Source organism: Sphaeramia orbicularis, chromosome 10 (assembly GCF_902148855.1).
Source record: "Sphaeramia orbicularis chromosome 10, fSphaOr1.1, whole genome shotgun sequence".
In the NCBI taxonomy this organism is placed as follows: domain Eukaryota; kingdom Metazoa; phylum Chordata; class Actinopteri; order Kurtiformes; family Apogonidae; genus Sphaeramia; species Sphaeramia orbicularis.
Genome location: NC_043966.1, coordinates 20,168,893 through 20,188,423, shown reverse-complemented (window position 1 = coordinate 20,188,423; position 19,531 = coordinate 20,168,893). Strand labels below are relative to the sequence as shown.

The window sequence follows — 19,531 nt, the reverse complement described above, 5'->3', positions numbered from 1 at the left end:
TGCTAATGAATCCAACTCGTATCCATTAACTGGAAAGTAATTGAGACTCAAATGGAAATCATGTGTCACATAGACATTGTGATTCCTTCGTACTTATTTCCATTCTCCATTTCACACAGTTGGTGTTCATTTTAATAAAAGCTCCATGTATTGTTAGACCCCACACCTTGTTCACTCTTGCACCTCTCCCTCTAGTGAATTTTTTTCAAATAATATAAGACTTTGTCAAAGCCTTATACAAACTGCGTGAATTCTCTTTTTTAGAATATATATCAGGCTTTCACAGCAGTTATGGGCGGTCTTTTCACTGCTGTTCTGCTGTGAATAACCAAGCTGAATGAGCAGTCAAAAAGCAGCCGGTGTGTGAAGGAGCATGAGTTCCTTCATTGACTCAATCAATAGCGGTTACGTGAGATGTGTTCTTGTTAGCTTTACAAGTAAACACCGCTCTAATGCACTTGAATAATATAACCACAGTAACAGCAAACACTCCAGGACAGCGCCATTAGTCTAAAAGTGTGCCTGATGTAGAAGCCTTGGACTGAAGAGATGTGGTTTTCTTCTGTTCTTTTTTGTTGAATGAGAAGTGTCAGCTAAGGACAGGTATTGCTGAGATTTTATCGATTCTACTGGTCTTACCGATACTGCTTATCAAGGCAGTAGTTTAATAGTATTCTTATTGGTTCTTTTCTTAGACAGGGTCAGGAGATTCAAGATTCAAAGCATTTATTGTCATGCGTACAGCAAAGAAACAGGTTTCCCTGTACGATGAAAATCTTATTTTACCGTCCACACTGAATGCCACAAAAGTTTAAGACAGGGGTGTCAAACTCATTTTAGTTCAGGGACCACATTCAGCCCAATTTGATCTCAAGTGGGCCCAACCAGTAGTGAAAAAAGGAAAATTATATTATGATCAGGTTTACATCTACAAAGTTTTCTTAAAAATCTGAATAACATGAACAACTTGAATTGTCTTAAGAAAAACAAATGCAATTTTACCAATATTCTGCCTCGTTTTATTGGTTTATCATTTACACATGTGCATTACAATTGCACAAAACATTTAGTAACAGGCAGAATATTGGTCAAATTGCATTTACTTTTCTTAAGACATTTTCATTTGTTCATATTTGTTCAGGTTATTCACATTTTTTGTAAAAGTATAGTTTGGTAATGTAAACATTTTCATGTAATTTTACTTCTTTACACTAAAAAAACAAAGAGAAAATTTGGGCTTGTCATTTTTTATAGGTTATTCTGATAATATTTTACTGGTCTGACTCACTTGAAATCTAATTAGACTGTATTTGTCTGTTTGTGGAACCTGAATTAAAATGATTTTGACACCATTGATTGTTAATATCTTCAGTGTAATTTTTTGCATTTTACAAATTCACCCCACGGGCCGGATTGGACCCTTTGGCGGGCCGGATTTGGCCCCCGGGCCGCATGTTTGACACCTATGGTTTAAAAGAACAAAATCATTTAACTAAGAAGTTACACAACCAAAAAGAGCACTGGATCATAGATGAATGTCATTAAAATGGAGATGGTGCCAAAAGTTGACCTTTATGCTGCTGTAACACCTGGAGACCTGTTGTTCTGTTCTCTGGTCTTGCATTATTTGGACCTGGGCCCTGTTTATTATTAAATTTTGGTGCCCATCCCTAAAGTCAAGTATATTACATAATAAGCCTGTTTTCTGTGACAGTAATTGTAGACTTTGCTCCTGTATTTAACCCATGAAAATCCAGTGCTACTTTTGCAGCAGTTCCCAAATGAATTTTTCTCTCTATTTAACCGTTCTTAAGTGTTTCATCTTCATTTATTCTAATACTATTTTCTGTATTTTGTGTTTTTTCAGTGAAAATCAGGTATTTTTCTGTATTTAATTTACTGATAATAATAATAATAATAATAATTACATTATTGACCCATTATTCATTCGCTCTCACATCATCATGATCATGTAGATGTTCATAAAAGCTCAGGGTACAGTTGATTGTTATAATATCAGAAACAGAGAAAACCGAAGAAAAAGTGACTTTTTCAACAAAATATATCATGAACCCGGCGACACGGTGGTGCAGTGGTTAGCACTCGTGCCTCACAGCAAGAAGGTCCTGGGTTCGATTCCAACACTAGTCAACGGGGGGTGGGACCTTTCTGTGTGGAGTTTGCATGTTCTCTCCGGGTACTCCGGATTCCTCCCACTCCGGATTCCTCCCACCATCCAGAGACATGCACTAATTGGTTAATTGGTTAATCTAAATTGCCCACAGGTGTGAATGGGAGAGTGATTGTTTGTCTCTATATGTTCAGCTGAGATGAACTGGCGACTTGTCCAGGGTGTACCCCGCCTTTGCCCCTATGTAGCTGGGATAGGCTCCAAGCGACCCCCGTGACCCTAGTGAGGATAAAGCGGGTTCAGAAAATGAATGAATATATCATGAACCAAGTGTCTCCATCCACCGTCATTGATCCAACTCCATGGGCTTTACTGGTGAATCAGTGTTGTGGAAGATGACAGTGTTTCCACGTTCTCTACGGAGCCTCTGAACGTCCAAATGGGTCATATCTGATGACCACGAAAAGATGACAAACTGTATTTTACATCAATTATTTACATGTATGGATAGAATTAGTGGATCAACAGTTATTAAACATATCAGATCAGTAGATGGTTTTGGTCACCAGTGGCTGTTTGGGTCTTTATGGGTTAAACCACAACTAACTGTTGTAGGCCTTTATTGTAGTTATTCAGCTTGGATGATTAAATTTATTTACTTTTACTTCAGGAAGAACAAAAATACGTGCTGCTGCATATTGTACCAGTTTCATAACTTAACAAGTGGTGCCAGGCACAACGAACCCCGCCCCTCGCATGTATTGTACTTTATTTTGGCATCGATCAACTCTTTCATCCATATTCAATATTTGTTATATGTAAAAATTAAATATGTGGCAAGTTTGAAGTAAATTGAAAGAAAATTGACGTTTTTATAGACATTTGAAATTTTGCCCATTATAAGTACATGGAAAAACATTTAAACACTTTACAAAAAATTTCAAAAACAAGCTATCACTTAGATATTTAGCAATGATGTCTAAAATTAATCTCTATATCTCTGCAACGTTTTAAGTAAATTGAGTGAAAATTGATGATTTATAGCAATTGGAAATTTTGCCCATTATAAGTAAATGGGGAAAAAAAAATTTAAAAAATTAATAAAAAAAAAATGTGTACCAAAAACTATGCACAAGACTGTGCCTTTGCTGCAGCAGCTCTTAAACTATGGAACGATCTGCCTCTCCATATCAGACAGGCCTCCTCTCTGTCTGTTTAAATCCCTTCTTAAAACCCATTTTTTCTCCTTGGCTCTTGAAACCATGTGAGATGTTGGAAGGTACTGTCGTTATTCTACTGTTTTTATTTGATAGTGGTTTATTGTTCTTATTTATCTATTTTATTACCTCCGCCAAGGAGGTTATGTTTTTGCCAGGGTTTGTTTGTTTGTTTGTTTGTCTGTCTGTTTGTTTGTTTTTTTGTCTGTCCGTTTGTGTGCAACATAACTCAAAAAGTTATGGACAGATTTGGATGAAATTTTCAGGGTTTGTTGGAAATGGGATAAGGAAGAAATGATTAAATTTTGGTGGTGATCGGGGGTGGGGGGGCCCATGGGGGGGGGGGCACTGATCAGCCTTGGCGGAGGTCTGCACTCTCCGAGTGCTTCTAGTTTATTTATTTATTTATTTATTTTGTTGTTTTTAATTGTATGGCTTTTTAATCTATTCTTGTATTTTATTCTTTTTTTGGGGGTTTTTATTTATTCTTCTGTATAGCACTTTTTTCTTTTTTGTACAGTTTCTATGTCTTTAAATCTATTCTGTATTTTATTCTTCTATTTTGGTTTTAATTATTCTTCTGTACAGCACTTTGGTCCACTGCTGTCGTTTTAAAGTGCTTTACAAATAAAGTTTGATTGGATTGGAACTTTGACCTACTTTTCCTATAATGTAGTGACTATGGAACTATTCTGGGTCACTGCCAAACTATAAACCCAATTTGGTATGAATTCAACCAATAGTTTTGCTGCTACAGACATTTGAAATTTTGCCCATTATAAGGAAATGGTGAAAAAAAAAAAAAAAAAAATTAAAAAATGTGAACTTTGACCTACTTTTCCCAAAATGTAATGACATCTGTTCTGAGTCACTGGCAATCTACAAACCCAATTTGGTATGAATTCAACCAATTGTTTAACACTCCAGCAGCAAAACTAACAAACAAACTGAACCAAAAACAACACCCCTTGCCTCCCCTTCAGGTGGCAGGGTAATAACATCATATTTTCCAAGAGTTTCTTGTAGGAAATGGCTGATCTGAGCGCTGACTGAAGCTGTTCAGTATTTTTCATATGCTTAGAAAAAGACAGGGCAGTAGTATTTTTGTTTTTCTTTTGTTTTATTTTTTCAGTTACTAACAGATCAAGAATCAAAAACTCATAACAGTAAGAAATACTGAGTCTCTATCATTCTCACTAAGCGATCTATTTTCTCGGCAGATTTATTTTCTGAGTTTGTTTCCGTCTATCTTAATGACAGTGGCTGTGCATTTGGCCGAACTGATAGAACCAAAACAAGGCTGTGATTGCATTATATAACTCACATTTCCCATTCAGTATCTTAAAACTTTTGTTCCATTTTTGCAGAAACCTTCTTGTCACTTAAGCCAGATTCCATTATTTTTGTTTTTCAATTTGCAACAGGGAAAACAGAATGCATTCTTTTGCCGGTAGATACAAAATTGCTGAGGGAATGTTGTGGAATCTCAAGCTGTCAAGAGAGTTTCTAATTTGTGTTTATATTCTGAGGAGTGACAGATGCACTTTAATTGCATAATAAAGTAATAACGTCTTTGGCATCTTTTTCATGCGGTGGGATGCTTTAGATTCCTGAGGATAATTATCAAGTGTGTAGACCAAAGAAATCCATCTTCAAAACCATTCAAATTAAGTTTATTTTTCACCATTTGCTTCTGTGAAAGATCAGATATAGACATCAGGTACTCTCCCATCTAGACAAGGCTGCATAGGAAATGAATGTCTCACACTTTTGATTTAAAAAAAAAAGAAAAGTTTTTGCTTCAACATTTTTATCATAGTTGTTTGGAAAACACCTCTAGTTAGGATGAGTTGATTTACATAAAAATAATAAAAGAAACATCAGTACTATTATTACTGCCTCATATGCTGCAAGAATATTGTTGTTTCAACATGAGGTGACATCTGAAACATCTATCCCAACTTTTCTACAGAAATACAACTTATTTTACATAATTAAACTAATGAAGGGAAAAGAAAATAACATCAGTGCTGTAGCAGCTGTGTATAAAGGTTTACAGCTACCATGAAACTCCAACCCTCTAAAATAACAGTGCTCTACAAGTTCTTAAACATTTCATGCATCAGAGATTAAATGTGCAATAATTTTATATACCTTAACAAGAAAACATTCACATACTAATTGGAAAAAAACTCGCAAAAGTGCTTGTTAGCTGATCTTTTCAGTGTATATGATAAAGTGTTATTCCACATTTATTAGTTTATGCACATTTAATAGATTTATACATGTTTTAGTAGAAAGACCCTGTAGAGTGAATGTAGTCATTTATTTGTCCATTTAACAGAACATACAGTCATGGAAAAAATTATTAGATGATGAAAAGTCATCAGAAACAATGGTTATGCAATCAAGTACTAACTCCTGTGTGTATCATGTGACTAAAACAGACAGAAAAGAAAACATGGAATCCCTAAAAGCATTTTTTGGCAGTATAATGATTTTGGTTATTATTAAGAAACCCATGGAAAATGGCTAAATATCAGCTCTGAAATTACACTCTTATGAGCTATTTTTTGTTATCAGTATATGTCTCCAAACAAATGTACCTTTAGTTGTACCAGGCATTAAAATGAACAAGAAATTGAAGAAAACAAGGGTGGTCTAATAATTTTTTTTCCATGACTGTATATACAGTTTGATTTTTCTATATTAAGTATGGGTGAAAATGTGTAGGCTGAAGCCACAGCTTCTTTTTGCCTACCCCTACCCTAAGGAGATCAAGTAACTCTTAGATAAGCAGTCTTTTTGGGTAAAACCCATTCTCTCATTAATTTTCAGAAGTTCTTTTTTCATCTAAGACTAACTACAGTTAACCATTATTTTACTGACTGTTTCTTTCTTTCTTTTTTTTTTTTTTTTTAATTTGTTGCTCAAACTTGGTAAAGTTTGGCTACTTTTATTCTGGAGGCACTTCAATGTGTGGACTGATGTAGTAGTGATTTATTTATTTATTTAAATTTAGCAGTTTTCAGTATGTAAAACACAAAAACAAAGGCACAGATGTGTGTAACAACTAATTAATTAACTGGTCAGCCCTTATTCAAAGACAGAAAGAGGGGCAGAGGACAGTCACTGGTATACAGATATAATCCAAGTATGTGAGAAACAGAGTCCAAGCACTTGAAAAAGTGTTCACAAAACAGGTCCTCAAAGACCTGACCGTTTCCATCTGTATTAATGACAACATATCATTGACCAATGCTTGAAAAGGAGGAGGATTTGGGGACTTCCGTTGTGTAATAGTAATTTTAACAGTGATTATTTATAGTTCTTTAATCAATAATGCACAGCCATCAACACATAGAGATACAATACAGTCTTTGCCCATTGTGTGTGCTAGTCTCTGCTGCTTATGATCCTTTTGTCAAAAAGAAAATGAACAAAAAACAAAACTATACATACAGTGGAAAAAGTAGCAAAAGTGAACTAAAATATTTTTGTGCCACTGAGGTTCCATTGTTGTAACAGATCCATTAACATCCCTTTCCACTAAAATCCATTCATTTATGAAAGAAAAAACTGAATCCTGTAATAAAACAAACGAAAACAGCATGCATGCAGTTATTTAATTTATTTGTGCAAATCCGTTTTTCAGTTTCAACTTCAGCAGTCACCTGGGGATATGCAAATGCTTTAACAGTTATTTGAACCTGTTAACTGTACTGAGCCAATCATGTCAAAAATAAGCTGTGTTTACAAGGCACTTTTCCCCTGACACCCAAAGCAGCACAAAACAGGTGATGAGAATCCTTTTCAAGCTCTGTTTGATTCTGCTGATACAGGTCCGACAGCATTAGATCTACAGAAAGCTTAAATGGTGTCTGAATACAGCAGAAATATTTAGGTTTCAGAACGAATTCTGAAGCTTTTTGTGCATTTGAGGTTCATTAGTGAGTCTGTTTACATGACCATAAAAATCTGATAACTGGGAGGAATCAGATAATTGTAATAATCTGATACAATATGTTTACATGCACTTCAGAAAATGATAAAATCGTAAAAACCCTGGTTTACATGTTTCAGTCCATTATTGGACTTTTTTCAGACTAAACCCCCTGTTATTGTCTTCTGCTTCCACTTACTGTTTTTTTCTTTGTTTTTTTTTTAAATACATGTTCATATGTAAAATAAGTGGTGCCAGGCACAACAAACCCCACCCCTTGCACATATTGCAGCTTATTTTGGCATCGATCCAGCTGATGTCATCATGTTTATGCATGTGCTGATGTCAGCATATCAGTTGCCTCTATATATATATATATATATATGTGCCAATTTTGAGGTAAATTTAAACAAAACTGATGTTTTTATAGACATGTGAAATTTTGCCCGTTATAAGTAAATGGGAGGAAAAAAAGATTTAAAAATTCATTAAAAATATGAACTTTTACCCACTTTTCCCAAAATGTAATCACATCTATTCTGGATCATTGGTAATCTATAAACCCAATTTGGTATGAATTCACCTAACAGTTTTGCTGCTACAGACATATGAATTTTCTCCCATTATAAGGAAATGAGGAAAAAAGATATTTAAAAAATTCATAAAAAATTTGAACTTTGACCTACTGTTCCGAAAATGCAATGACATATATCCTGTGTGACGTGCAATCTATTAACCAAATTTGGTATGAACTCAACCAATAGTTTTGCTGCTAGAATGTTGAAAAAGAAAGAAAGAAAGAAACCAAACCAAAATCAATACCCCTTGCCTCCTCTTCGGTGGGGGGGGGGGGTTTAAACAAAATAAATCAGATTAATAAGCGTACATGCACAAAGACATCAGAGTACAGGGGAGAAATCCAGGCGTGTTAATGTGATTTCTCATAATCAGATACTTGTCATCATCTGATAAAGCAGATCACATTATGCTGTTTATATGATCACTTGAATAATATGATAAGTCCAGAAATCAGATTTTTTGTGTGCATGTAAACAGGCTCAGTGGTTTTATCTTTAACTGATCATCAGTACCAAGTATTAAAATTTCGAGCCTGTGTGCCGCATCATAAGGAAGATTTAGTTCTGTGTGTGAGACTTTTAGTTCCATGAGTGTCCTGTAAATCTGTGTATATTCACAGTCCTGATGTCTGCACAGGGACTCTGGTGGGGATCCACAGCTGTCTCTGTGACAGATGACACAGTGACACACAGGACTGACACTGATGGATGGGAGAAACAAAATGTCATTCTTCAGCTTTCCCTTATAATAACATCTCGGCGTATTACCTGTTTTTTTTTCCCTCCAGTTCCCCCTCAGATCTTGTATTTGACAGGTGTAATGATCAAAGGGGCTGCGTTTTTGCCGCCATCATTAGTACATGGGCTGAAGAACGGAAAGAGTTTTTCTGTGAAGTCGCAGCCGCTGAAGGAGAAAATCTGCGCCCTGGCATCCACGTCGTAGAAGGAGACCAGACCCCCCTCGTAGTCGACGAACACTCCGATCTTCTCAGGCATCCCCCTCACGTGAAAGCTAACGGCAGGGCCCGCGTTGGCTGTGAACTCCCTCTCTTTCCTCAACCAGATAGTCCAGTATCCGTTCTTAGGGCTCAGTCTCACATCCCCCTTCCTGTTAATGGACTGGTTTGCCACTCCGAGATCCCACTGAGTCTTGTCCTTAACCTGAACCTCGTAGTAAAATTTCCCAGTTGAGAAACCCTCTTTTGCTAAAACATTAAGGACCTGATCAAATCTTTCTGGTTTGCTGGGGAGGAACCTCCTTCTGTCTACATGTACGACTTGTTTACCATCTTCAGAGACAATGAGGTGGGAGTTGGCCGTGTCTGGATCCAGGGTCAGATCTACAGCGTACTTCTGCATTTCTTTCAGGTCAGGATCACACAGTTTCCTTATTTCTGCGGTGACTGTACTTTCAAACTGGGCTGCTGCTTCTTGCACATTGAACTGTTCCCTCTCAAGACTCACATCAGACCAGTCTCTAACCTGGATCGGAGGGACGGTGACTTTGAATAGATTCTGCAGGTTTGTGACCGGGTCGTTGTTGACTGACCCTGACAGCTGTCTGTTCCTCTGAGCTATTTGTGTGATTTCCTCCTCCAGGTCTCTAATGAAGCCTTCAGCCTCTGTTTCTGTTTTTTTCTGCCTCAGCTCAATTACCTCAGTCAGCTCAGCTTGGCTTCTTTTAATGTAGTCCACCACAGCGTTCATCACATGCCTGCTGTGGGTCAGTACCTTCCTAGCATGACTCCTACTAGTCTCTATTGAGTGTCGAAACTCTTGAATTTTCTGATGACGCGTCTGAATCATGAGATCCATTTCTCTCTGCTGTGCTTCCTGCTCGGTCTTCCTGATTTCAATCTCCTCCTCTAGACTGACTACTTTATGGTTTTTATGGTCAGTGTCTTTACAAATGTTGCATACGAACTGATGGTCCTTCCTGCAAAACAGCTCCAAGTGCTGATCGTGCGCTTTGCATATCCAGCTCTCCAGGTTCTCGGTCGGTTTGATCAGTTTGTGTTTCTTTAAGGCTGAAACAGTCTGATGTGGCTCAAGGTGTGTTTCACAGAAAGACATGAGACACACTAAGCAGGACTTGAAAGCTGCGACCTTTGACCCGGTGCAAAGATTACAAAGAACACCTTCATTTCCTGGTTTGTCAGACCTGTCGGAGGAGTTTTTTGTAGCTGAATTCTTGAACTTTTCTGCCATCTCAGCAATAAAGATATTAACCCGAAGCATTGGTCTGATGGGAAAAGTCTCCATACACAGTGGACATTGGAATATAGGAGCGTTATTGTTCCAGTGGTGTGCGATACAGTCAAAACAGAAGTTGTGTCCGCAGGGAATCGACACAGGTCTAGTGAACACGTCCAGACAGATGGAGCAAAGGAAGTTGTCCTCAAGGATCATACTTCTTGAACAAGCCATGTCTAGAAAATGTACGGGTAAAATAATGAAAATGTGTACGAACAAACAGCAAATTCAAATAAATAAAAGTATCATTTTAGCCTTTGATCATTTACATAATTTCATTCATATAATAAAATGCGGCTTTACCTGGTTTTGTCCGTTTGTTTAAATATTTCAGACGTGTAAATGAAAGTAAATACAACCCGGTCTTTCCCTCTTTTGTCAGTTTCTCTTTCGACAGCAGCGTCAGAGCACCAGTCCCCTCCCATTTCCTTATTTATCTGCAAAACATTAACCCATTACTGCCTCTATTCACTAGTGACTCATGATTAGAACCACTTTCCCTTCATATGTTAAATCCTACGTAGACCCAGATAGAGTACGTCCCCTAATCTTGACTTCAAAGAATTTGCAAGAGGCTGTGAGCAGTGATTTCTTTCATCTGTTCCTGTTTATGAATGTTATTCTCCGCACTCATTTGCTTGTTGATGTGTCCGTGGTGTGTTTGCTGTTGAAAAGCCTTTCATGCAGAGACGGCGTGACTGAAATGCAAGCTCTCAGACATCACATGCTGGAAATGAGTCGTGTGGACGAGCATGTGCCCATTTGAATACCGTGAGAGGGCTAACTGATGGTATCTTCATAATAAACTGTAAATCCACTCTACAGAAAGAAGGTTTGGATCACAATAGTTATACCCTGAAGTCCTTGAAAGACCTTGAATGGATGCGCTTCCATGTAGGTTTCTTTGTATTTATGTTCGACAGAATAAGGACAGTAATTGAGTGTATTTTTGTGCTCGGAAGGTCGAAAGTGTTGTTATGTGGACAGTGAAAAATCAGTTTTCCTCTGCAGTGAAATTATTTCTTTTCTGTCCGTTCTGAAAGCCGGGGATTCCAAAGTATAAAAATACACAGGAAAAAAAATCTAAACTAGCTCTGGCATAGTTTAGATAAGGTTTTGCGAAATGTGAAATTTATTTCTGTTATTTTGTGGACTCATACCGTTGCTTATTCTAAACCTGACCAACTGAATCAACCCCACATCATAACACTGCCCCCACAGGCTTGTACTGTAGGCACTAGGCATTATGGGTAACCACTTGAATTTTGTTTCATGGTTTTGTCGATTCTTATTTATTTCTACGTACACTGCTTACAATGTATTCAGTTTTTTTTTTTTGTTATACTTATTTTTGAGTTATTTCCTTTATTTAGTTAATTTTGTTTACTTATGATTGTATATCATTATTAGGCACAGCAAATACTGTTTTTATTTCAAGTCTTTGGGGAGGCCCACGATAAACCACTTTGGTTTTTGGCTTCCCCGGCATGTCTTTTATTGTTATTATTATTGTGTTTTATTGCCTTGTATACATGCGAATGAACAATAAACAATAAACACTTTCATCTGTCTCTCTTCTCACTTTGATGCGTCAATCACTCTGGGCCAATCTGGACTCATCAGACCACATGACCTTTATCCATCCAAACACAGTCCAGTCCTTATGCTCTCTAATTAACTGATATTTATTTTAAGAAATGAGAAGCTACTGACTGCATCAGTAAAGAATAAAGGACGCGTTATTATTATTATTATTATTATTATTATTATTATTATTATTATTATTATTATTATTGTTATTATTATTATTGCTATTATTTTATTTTTTCATTATTGTTTTTTATTGGTTATTTAGTTATTTATTTTTGTCCTTTATGATTTATATTAATATCATCATTATTATTATGATCACTGTTAATGATAATGATTTTTTTTAAAAATTATTATTTGTTGTTACCAATTCCTTTGTCTTTTCTTTCATTTTTCTCTCTCTCTCTCTCTCTCTCTCTCTCTCTCCCACACACATACACACAAGCACATACACTAATGTATATGATGAATATGTAATTAGTATCTGTTGTTGGTTTGTCTTATTTTTTTGTCATGTCTTTCAAATGTTTTGTTATGTACTGCTCACTTAATATTAATAATAATTAAAAAAAAAAAAAAAACAATGTGTTGCATCTCAAACCTATTAATCACTTCAGCAGTTGTGCAGTGGGAGGATCTTAAATATGTTCCAGGGTAAATCAAGGTGGAGACGTTTTTTTGGCTAGGCTGTGCATAAAAATATATTTATACAAATAAATAAAATATCAAATACAGGTTAGATCTTACAGTCTTGATGTTTTGATTCATCTAAATTAGCCAATAATACTTTTAAATTCTCTGTAAAGCAATAATAAATATATGATCTGAGACAGTCCCAGCACAGATGAATATTACTCAGTCAAAATTAACTCATTGAAAAAAAAAAATCAGAAAGTGAACACAATAAATTATTATAAAGCCATTAAGCAGTCAGCTAATTAATTGTGATAATTCATTTTGAGATTATTATTGTATTGGATAAATTTGAGCCTCAGCTCTGTATTATTTCAACAGGTAGAATCAAATTCAGAGGACACTAAGAATCAACCTTATCTGTTTCCGGCTGTGACAAAAGGGCATTTTCTTCATTAATGCAAGGCAGCGATACATGTTATTGACAAACCTCAGCTAGTTAGGTAATAAAGTTAGATTCAGACTCAGTTTTATTCTCATTCATCAACAGTACATGATAGAATGAAATATAGTTACCCAGGTCTCGGTTTTGTAGCATAGAAGATAAAAGGATGAAATATATAAAAGGTGAATTGGGTAGAATAAAAACTACCATAAAATGTGCAAACAAAATAATAAAAAGTAAAATAACATCTTAATATGTACTAAATTTCCCAGTATGCAGCAACAGTACAGTTTAAAGTGATGTTGTAATTATCCAAATTATGTCCAAAAATAACTGGTTTAAAAAGACACATTCCTTTTTACAGCAGCAACTTAAAAACACACACAACTTTCACAACCAATTGCGTACATACATCTTACTTCTGTGAATATTCCTAAGCTTCATGGGTAATGCTAGGCCTCATGGGAAACGTAGTTATCTTCTTAGCATTCACTCCACTTTTAACATAAATCACAAATGAAATGTATTCTATCTTTTACTCAGAAATAAATTAACATGCAATTGCAAATGCATCATGAAATTAGAATAAATCCAAACATAAATTACACTGGTCAACACCAAATGTATTGTTTAAGTTTTTTGAGCTGATTTAGGATAATTTTGGTGTGCTGAATCCAAAAATCACATTAATTTTGCTCAGTCAGGTCAACTTTCTGAACTATGCTACATATTGGCTTTTTAACATTTTTGCTTACATTTATGGGCATTTTCACATCATATGATACAAAATTCTTTCATATTTCTTGCAATAAACGAGTTCTGAAGATTTTACTTTTGCCAATTTATGATTAATGGTTTTTTTTAATATTACAGGTGAATGAAATGGCTTTGACTAGAAGATCTTGCAAAAATAAGCCTGACGTATTCTGCTACATCTGCGGTGAATACACCATTGTACCTAACAGGAATGAAGTCACAAGTTTCATAAAGTGTGCTTACCAATCTTATTTTGGTATTAATTATTATATTTTGTGAGAAGATCAAATTTTTCAAGATCAAATTAGCAAAAAAACCTGACCTGATTGAGAAAAACAGATGTCATTTTTGGATTTAGCGGTGCAAAATGGTCCTAATTCAGTTGAAAAAACCTAGACAACTTGCAAAAAACATTTTTTTGTAACACTTACTTATACTTTATCTTCCCCAAATAAAGTCATAACAGGCGTCCCAGTTTGCTTCTCCGCGGTCTCCTCCCTGACCCCTCCCCCCTCGTCAGTAACATCAGTTTCACCTGGACTCCCTGCTGCTGACCCCTCCCTCCCTGTTCCACTCCTACTCAGCCTAACTCAGTCCACCTGTCTGTCCCAGCTGTGCCTAATCAACTGGCCAGTATTTATGCACCACAGATCCGTCCACATCGTCCTCTTATCCTGTCAGACTTTCCAGTATTCATCCTAAAACTCCTTTCCTGTTTCCGACCCCACCTGATTTTGACCACCTGACCTAAGCCCTGGTAACCTGACCTGTTTTCTGTCCGTGACCCTGAGCTCTGTGATTCTGATATTTCCTGTTTCCCACCCCGCCTGATTGTGACCACGTCTCTTGGCCTCAGCCCCGGTAACCCGACCCGCCTTACTGTCCGTGACCACGATTCTGGATTGTTGGATTTCCTGAGCCTTATGCCTGTGACTATGTGGCATTTCACCGATCAGACACAGCTGTTCCAAGGCGAGCCCCTGACCCAGTGCTTCCATCAGTTCATTTGGTCCAGTGGCAACGACAACGACGGTCACATCTGAGCCCTGGGATTGAGTCTGGGCGGCGCACCCGAGGTACAATATTTCCGAATTCTACCAGCGTCTAAGGCTACGTTCAGACAGCAGGTCTTAATCCACAATTCAGATTTTTTTTTTTTTTTTTTGGTGAAATCCAATTTTTTTTTTTTTTTTTTTTTGAACTTTTTATGTAGATTTTTGCACAATATAAAACAGAACAAAACATCTGAGACAAGACATGAATAAAAAAAAAAAATTACACCACATAGGATTATTATTGTTACAAATATTATACTACATCTATAGATTCATTGCCAAATATCGAAATATTCATATATTTGTATACATATGCACACATCTATATAAATACAAAACACCTCATGTCAGGGCTTATAAGAGCAATTCTCGTCAACAACCCAAAAAGTTTAATTATACAAATAGTCTTCGACCATGTGCCATCTCCGCTTAAAAAGATCCATTTTCATTTGTAATGATGCAGTCATTCTTTCCATAGTGCACACTTGTTTCAGTCTTTGTTTCCATTCTATTACCGTTGGTGATTTGACACTCTTCCAATTTACTGTCATTATTTTTTTTTTTTTTTAGCAATCAATAGTAAAATAGGGCGACACGGTGGTGCAGTGGTTAGCACTCGTGCCTCACAGCAAGAAGGTCCTGGGTTCGATTCCAACACCAGTCGACGGGGGGTGGGACCTTTCTGTGTGGAGTTTGCATGTTCTCCCCGTGTCTGCGTGGGTTCTCTCCGGGTACTCCGGCTTCCTCCCACCATCCAAAGACATGCACTAATAGGTTAATTGGTTAATCTAAATTGCCCATAGGTGTGAATGTGAGAGTGATTGTTTGTCTCTATATGTTCAGCCCTGCGATGAACTGGCGACTTGTCCAGGGTGTACCCTGCCTTCGCCCCTATGTAGCTGGGATAGGCTCCAAGCGACCCCCGTGACCCTAGTGAGGATAAAGCGGGTTCAGAAAATGAATGATGAATGAATAGTAAAATATGTAAAATATACCTCTGCATTAAAATCATTGACCGGTATGACTCCAAGTAAATAGAACAAAACATTTGAAGGGACTTCTCTTTTTACAATTTTTTCAATTTCTTCTTTGATATTTTTTCAGTATATAAATAAGCTCGGACAGTCCCAAAATACGTGTGTATGGTCACCTGTTTTACCACAATTTCTCCAGCATAAAACTGTAGATGGATCCTTGACAAAATAAGATATAACCAAAGGAGTATGAAAAAATCTGGTCTTGAGTTTCCAATCAAATTCCCTCCACTGCTGACTATTGATGCCTTTATGACTAATATTACATAATTTGTCCCACAATTTGTCTTCTATAACAGTATTTGATTCCAATTCCCATTTTTCTTTGATATCATAGGTATTTTGAAAGGTATCTGGTGAGTCTTTCATAGAGATGAGAGATATGTTTGCCCGCTAGAAATCCTTTTGAAATCCAAATTTTTTTTTTTTAATTTTATTTTATTTTATTTATTTTATTTTATTTTTTTGTGTGCCCATTCATATTACGCATTAAAGGCAAGGCAAGGGAAGGCAAGTTTATTTGTATAGCACATTTCAGCAACAAGGCAATTCAAGGTGCTTCACACAGGGCATTGAAATACAATAACAGGAAAAAAAACACATTTAAAACATTATAAAAGAAACATGTAAAAGGTGATTAATGCATCTTCTATCAGTTTTGAGTATGAACTGAATGTGACCCTGTAGTGACCCACATGCGCAAAAGAGGTCCTGATGTAACATGTGACCACGCCGGCTCGCACTGTGTTTATGGAATTAAGTATGTTTTTCCCATCGCTCCTCCTGCGGGGATGCAGAATTGTGATGTTTGTCGCAAATCAATGACTTAAAGGTCGGATACGTATTGGATTTAGGACCACATACGAAAGTGGCCTGGGTCGAATTTGGAAAAAATCAGATTAGTGCTGTTCAAACTGTCTTTAACAGATCGGATACAGGTCACATATGGGCAAAAAAAATCAGATTTGGGCCACATTTGCCAAGGTCTGAACGTAGCCTGAGACTGACTTTGTGCATTTGTCTGCCCTCATATTAAGAACTTTTCTTAATAAAGGGTCAGTCCACCTCAGATCACTCAATTAGATGGCATTTTTAAAACCAACAAACCTTCACCTAATCAATAATAATCAGAAAAGTGAACTGCAGTGTAAACATGGATTAGAATCTGGGCTTGTTTAGACCTGTCATAAATACAAGGTGATACCACAGCTGGACAAGGTATATGTAGACTCAGTATGAACATCTGCACTCTTAATTAAGGATGGGACTCAATAAGAATTTTGATTCCATTATCGATTTTGCTTATCGATCCGATTCCTTATCGATTCTCATTGGGTGACGGAATAAGAATACAAACGGGTGTGTTTGCTTTACCTGTCTTTTATATTTCCATCTCTGCACAGAAAATACAACATACAGTATGCACAAATAACAGATGACTCCGGGTCTGGTTCGGGGGGGTGTTTTACGAATTCCTCTGTCTTCCTTTGTTGTGCACCTCATTTCCTTTCCCCTACCTTCAGAAACTTTTATTTGAGGAGGCAGGCCAACAATTCCAAGAAATCGAGCTACTGGGAACTGGTTTTCAAAAAGAACCGGTTCTCAATTCCCATCCCTACTCTTAATACACAGAATTTACTAGAAATCTTGAGGTAGGCCTATATTCTATCCCAATTTGCTCAAGTATGGGGAAAAAAAACCCTCCAGTTTTTAGCTTACCAGCTGACAGGCTGTAAGCTATTGTCGTCATGCAGCGTCCGTCGTCTGTCGTCCGTTACAAAACTTTCAATCGTCGTCTTCTCCGAAACTATAATTCTGATTGACTTCAAACTTGGTTTACAGCTTCTTTATGATGATGTCAACAAAAGTTAGTGAAATTATTTGGATCCGGATCTGATTCTGGATTTGGTGCGACTTTGAAAAATTTCCCCATTATAACAGATAGGAAGTGGATTGATCCAATAAATCAGTAAGTATCAATGATATCAAGTTGGAATTTGAATTTTTTACAGATCTGATTGGAATATGACCAAAACATGGGCTATTTCTGTGATATAATAAATACACATAACTGGGTGATAATAAATGGCATCTGGATACATTTCTCAAAGCTTTTAATTTGGCCGGTAAGCTACAGGGCCATTGGTCCTATTTTTTTTTTTTATAGGTTGTAGTTGACACATAGGGCTTCATTTTTCATAATGGTGTCCAAGAGGTCAGGCATGTCCCACAATGTCAATTTCAAGGTCAAAATATAAATCAAAACATCATCCACCTCAAATGTACAAAAGAACATGAGATATAGATTCCGCATGGTTTCCCCTTTACAGAAATACCATGTGTTTTTTAAAATTGGACCAGTGGTTGCTGAATTACAATAATTACCTCTGCCAAGGAGGTTATGTTTTTGCCGGTGTTGGTTTGTCTGTCTGTCTGTCCGTGTGCAAGATAACTCAAAAAGTTATGGACGGATTTGGATGAAAATTTCAGGAAATGTCAATACTGGCACAAGGAACAAATGATTAAATTTTGGTGGTGATTGGGGGTGGGGGGGCCACGGGAGCCCACTGATCTTCCTTGGTGGAGGTCTGTGCTCTCTGAGTGCTTTTCTACTTTGAAATTTGGCTGCCATGGCCAAAAGTGGGGAAAAAAATGAAATAGCCATATCTCAAAAATGGGTAATTCGATGAAGTAAAAATTTGAAATTTCAGCGTCTCTGGCTATGAATTACCCCTACACCAAATTTAATCAAAATTACAGGAGGTGGGGTTTAACTCATTGGGTGAACTGAGATAGACAGACCCAAAAATCTAACTCTAAACTACAAAGAACTGTGCTGCATTTGGGTCCTCCATTAACCACCACCCATTACATTATAGATGGTGCATGTAGCAGCAGGATGAGCAACAATGAAATAAAGTGGCATTGTGACTTAGCAGCATCATGATCCTGCTAGTAAGCCATAAATAAATCCAATCCACTTTATTTATATAGCACATTTAAGCAATAAGAACATTTCTAAGTGCTGCACATCATAAAAACAATAAAACAACTGAAAAGAAATGCACTAAAAACAATGAATAAATACATAAAACTACAACAATGCTATAAATAAAACAATAAAATCAAATAGTTTAAAGTAATAAAATAAATAAAAGACAGAGGACCACACAACTCATGCAGAGTTAAAAGACAGCAAATTAAAATGGGTCTTAAGATGAGACTTAAAAGACTCCACTGTAGGGTGGGGGAGGGGCATTCCAGAGGCTGGGGCTGACCACAGAGAAAGCCCCCACCCCCCATCCCCCGGTTTTAAGTCTCATTTTCGGCATCAGGAGGTGGAGCTGGAAATTTGGATGAGTTCTGTGATGTACGGTGAGGCCAGTCCATTCAGAGCTTTAAAAACCAACAATAAAAACTTAAAATCATTTCTAAAATAACAGAGAGCCAGTGCAACGACGCAAGAATTGAGGTAATGTGTTCAACTTTTTTGGCCCCAGTTAAAAGTCATGCCACAGCGTTCTGGACTAACTGCAGGCGAGAGAGCACATAAAACAAAATAACCACTTTTTATTTGTCGGAGTAGTCAGAAATCGAACTACCAGCCTCCCTTTTCTGCCATAATAAATATTTCTGTTATGTATTATGTTTTTTTTTGGCTGTAACTGATGCTAATGCTTCCAGTTTTTCGATTAGAACAGTCTAGTCTAATTCTCAGTTCGACTCCAGTGCATCATCGAGCCGTGACTTCTGACCTGCCCAAAAGATTCTGAACTCAAGAATGATAAACAGTTCAAAGGTCGAACTCCATAATTCATCGTGACACAGTTCGGTCTTTTCATGTCATTATGCATAATGTGTTTACAAACAAATCTTCTCATTTCCTCGGCACAGAC

At 36.8% G+C, this 19,531-nt stretch overlaps 1 protein-coding gene and 1 long non-coding RNA gene across 2 annotated transcripts; one reads left to right on the top strand and one right to left on the bottom strand.

The window, feature by feature from the left end:
* The first annotated feature begins 288 nt into the window (after positions 1 to 288).
* On the top strand, positions 289 to 13,020 carry LOC115426580 (uncharacterized). Its single transcript, XR_003936371.1, has 3 exons — positions 289 to 298; positions 8,933 to 8,935; positions 12,858 to 13,020. It is a non-coding gene; the product is annotated as an uncharacterized LOC115426580 (long non-coding RNA).
* On the bottom strand, positions 7,870 to 10,501 carry LOC115426579 (E3 ubiquitin-protein ligase TRIM21-like). Its single transcript, XM_030144675.1, has 2 exons — positions 10,426 to 10,501; positions 7,870 to 10,298 (listed from the first exon to the last, which is right to left on the bottom strand). The coding sequence occupies exon 2, from the start codon at positions 10,294 to 10,296 to the stop codon at positions 8,665 to 8,667; it is 1,632 nt and encodes a 543-aa protein (XP_030000535.1). The 5' UTR covers positions 10,297 to 10,298; positions 10,426 to 10,501; the 3' UTR covers positions 7,870 to 8,664.
* Positions 13,021 to 19,531: the final 6,511 nt, after the last annotated feature.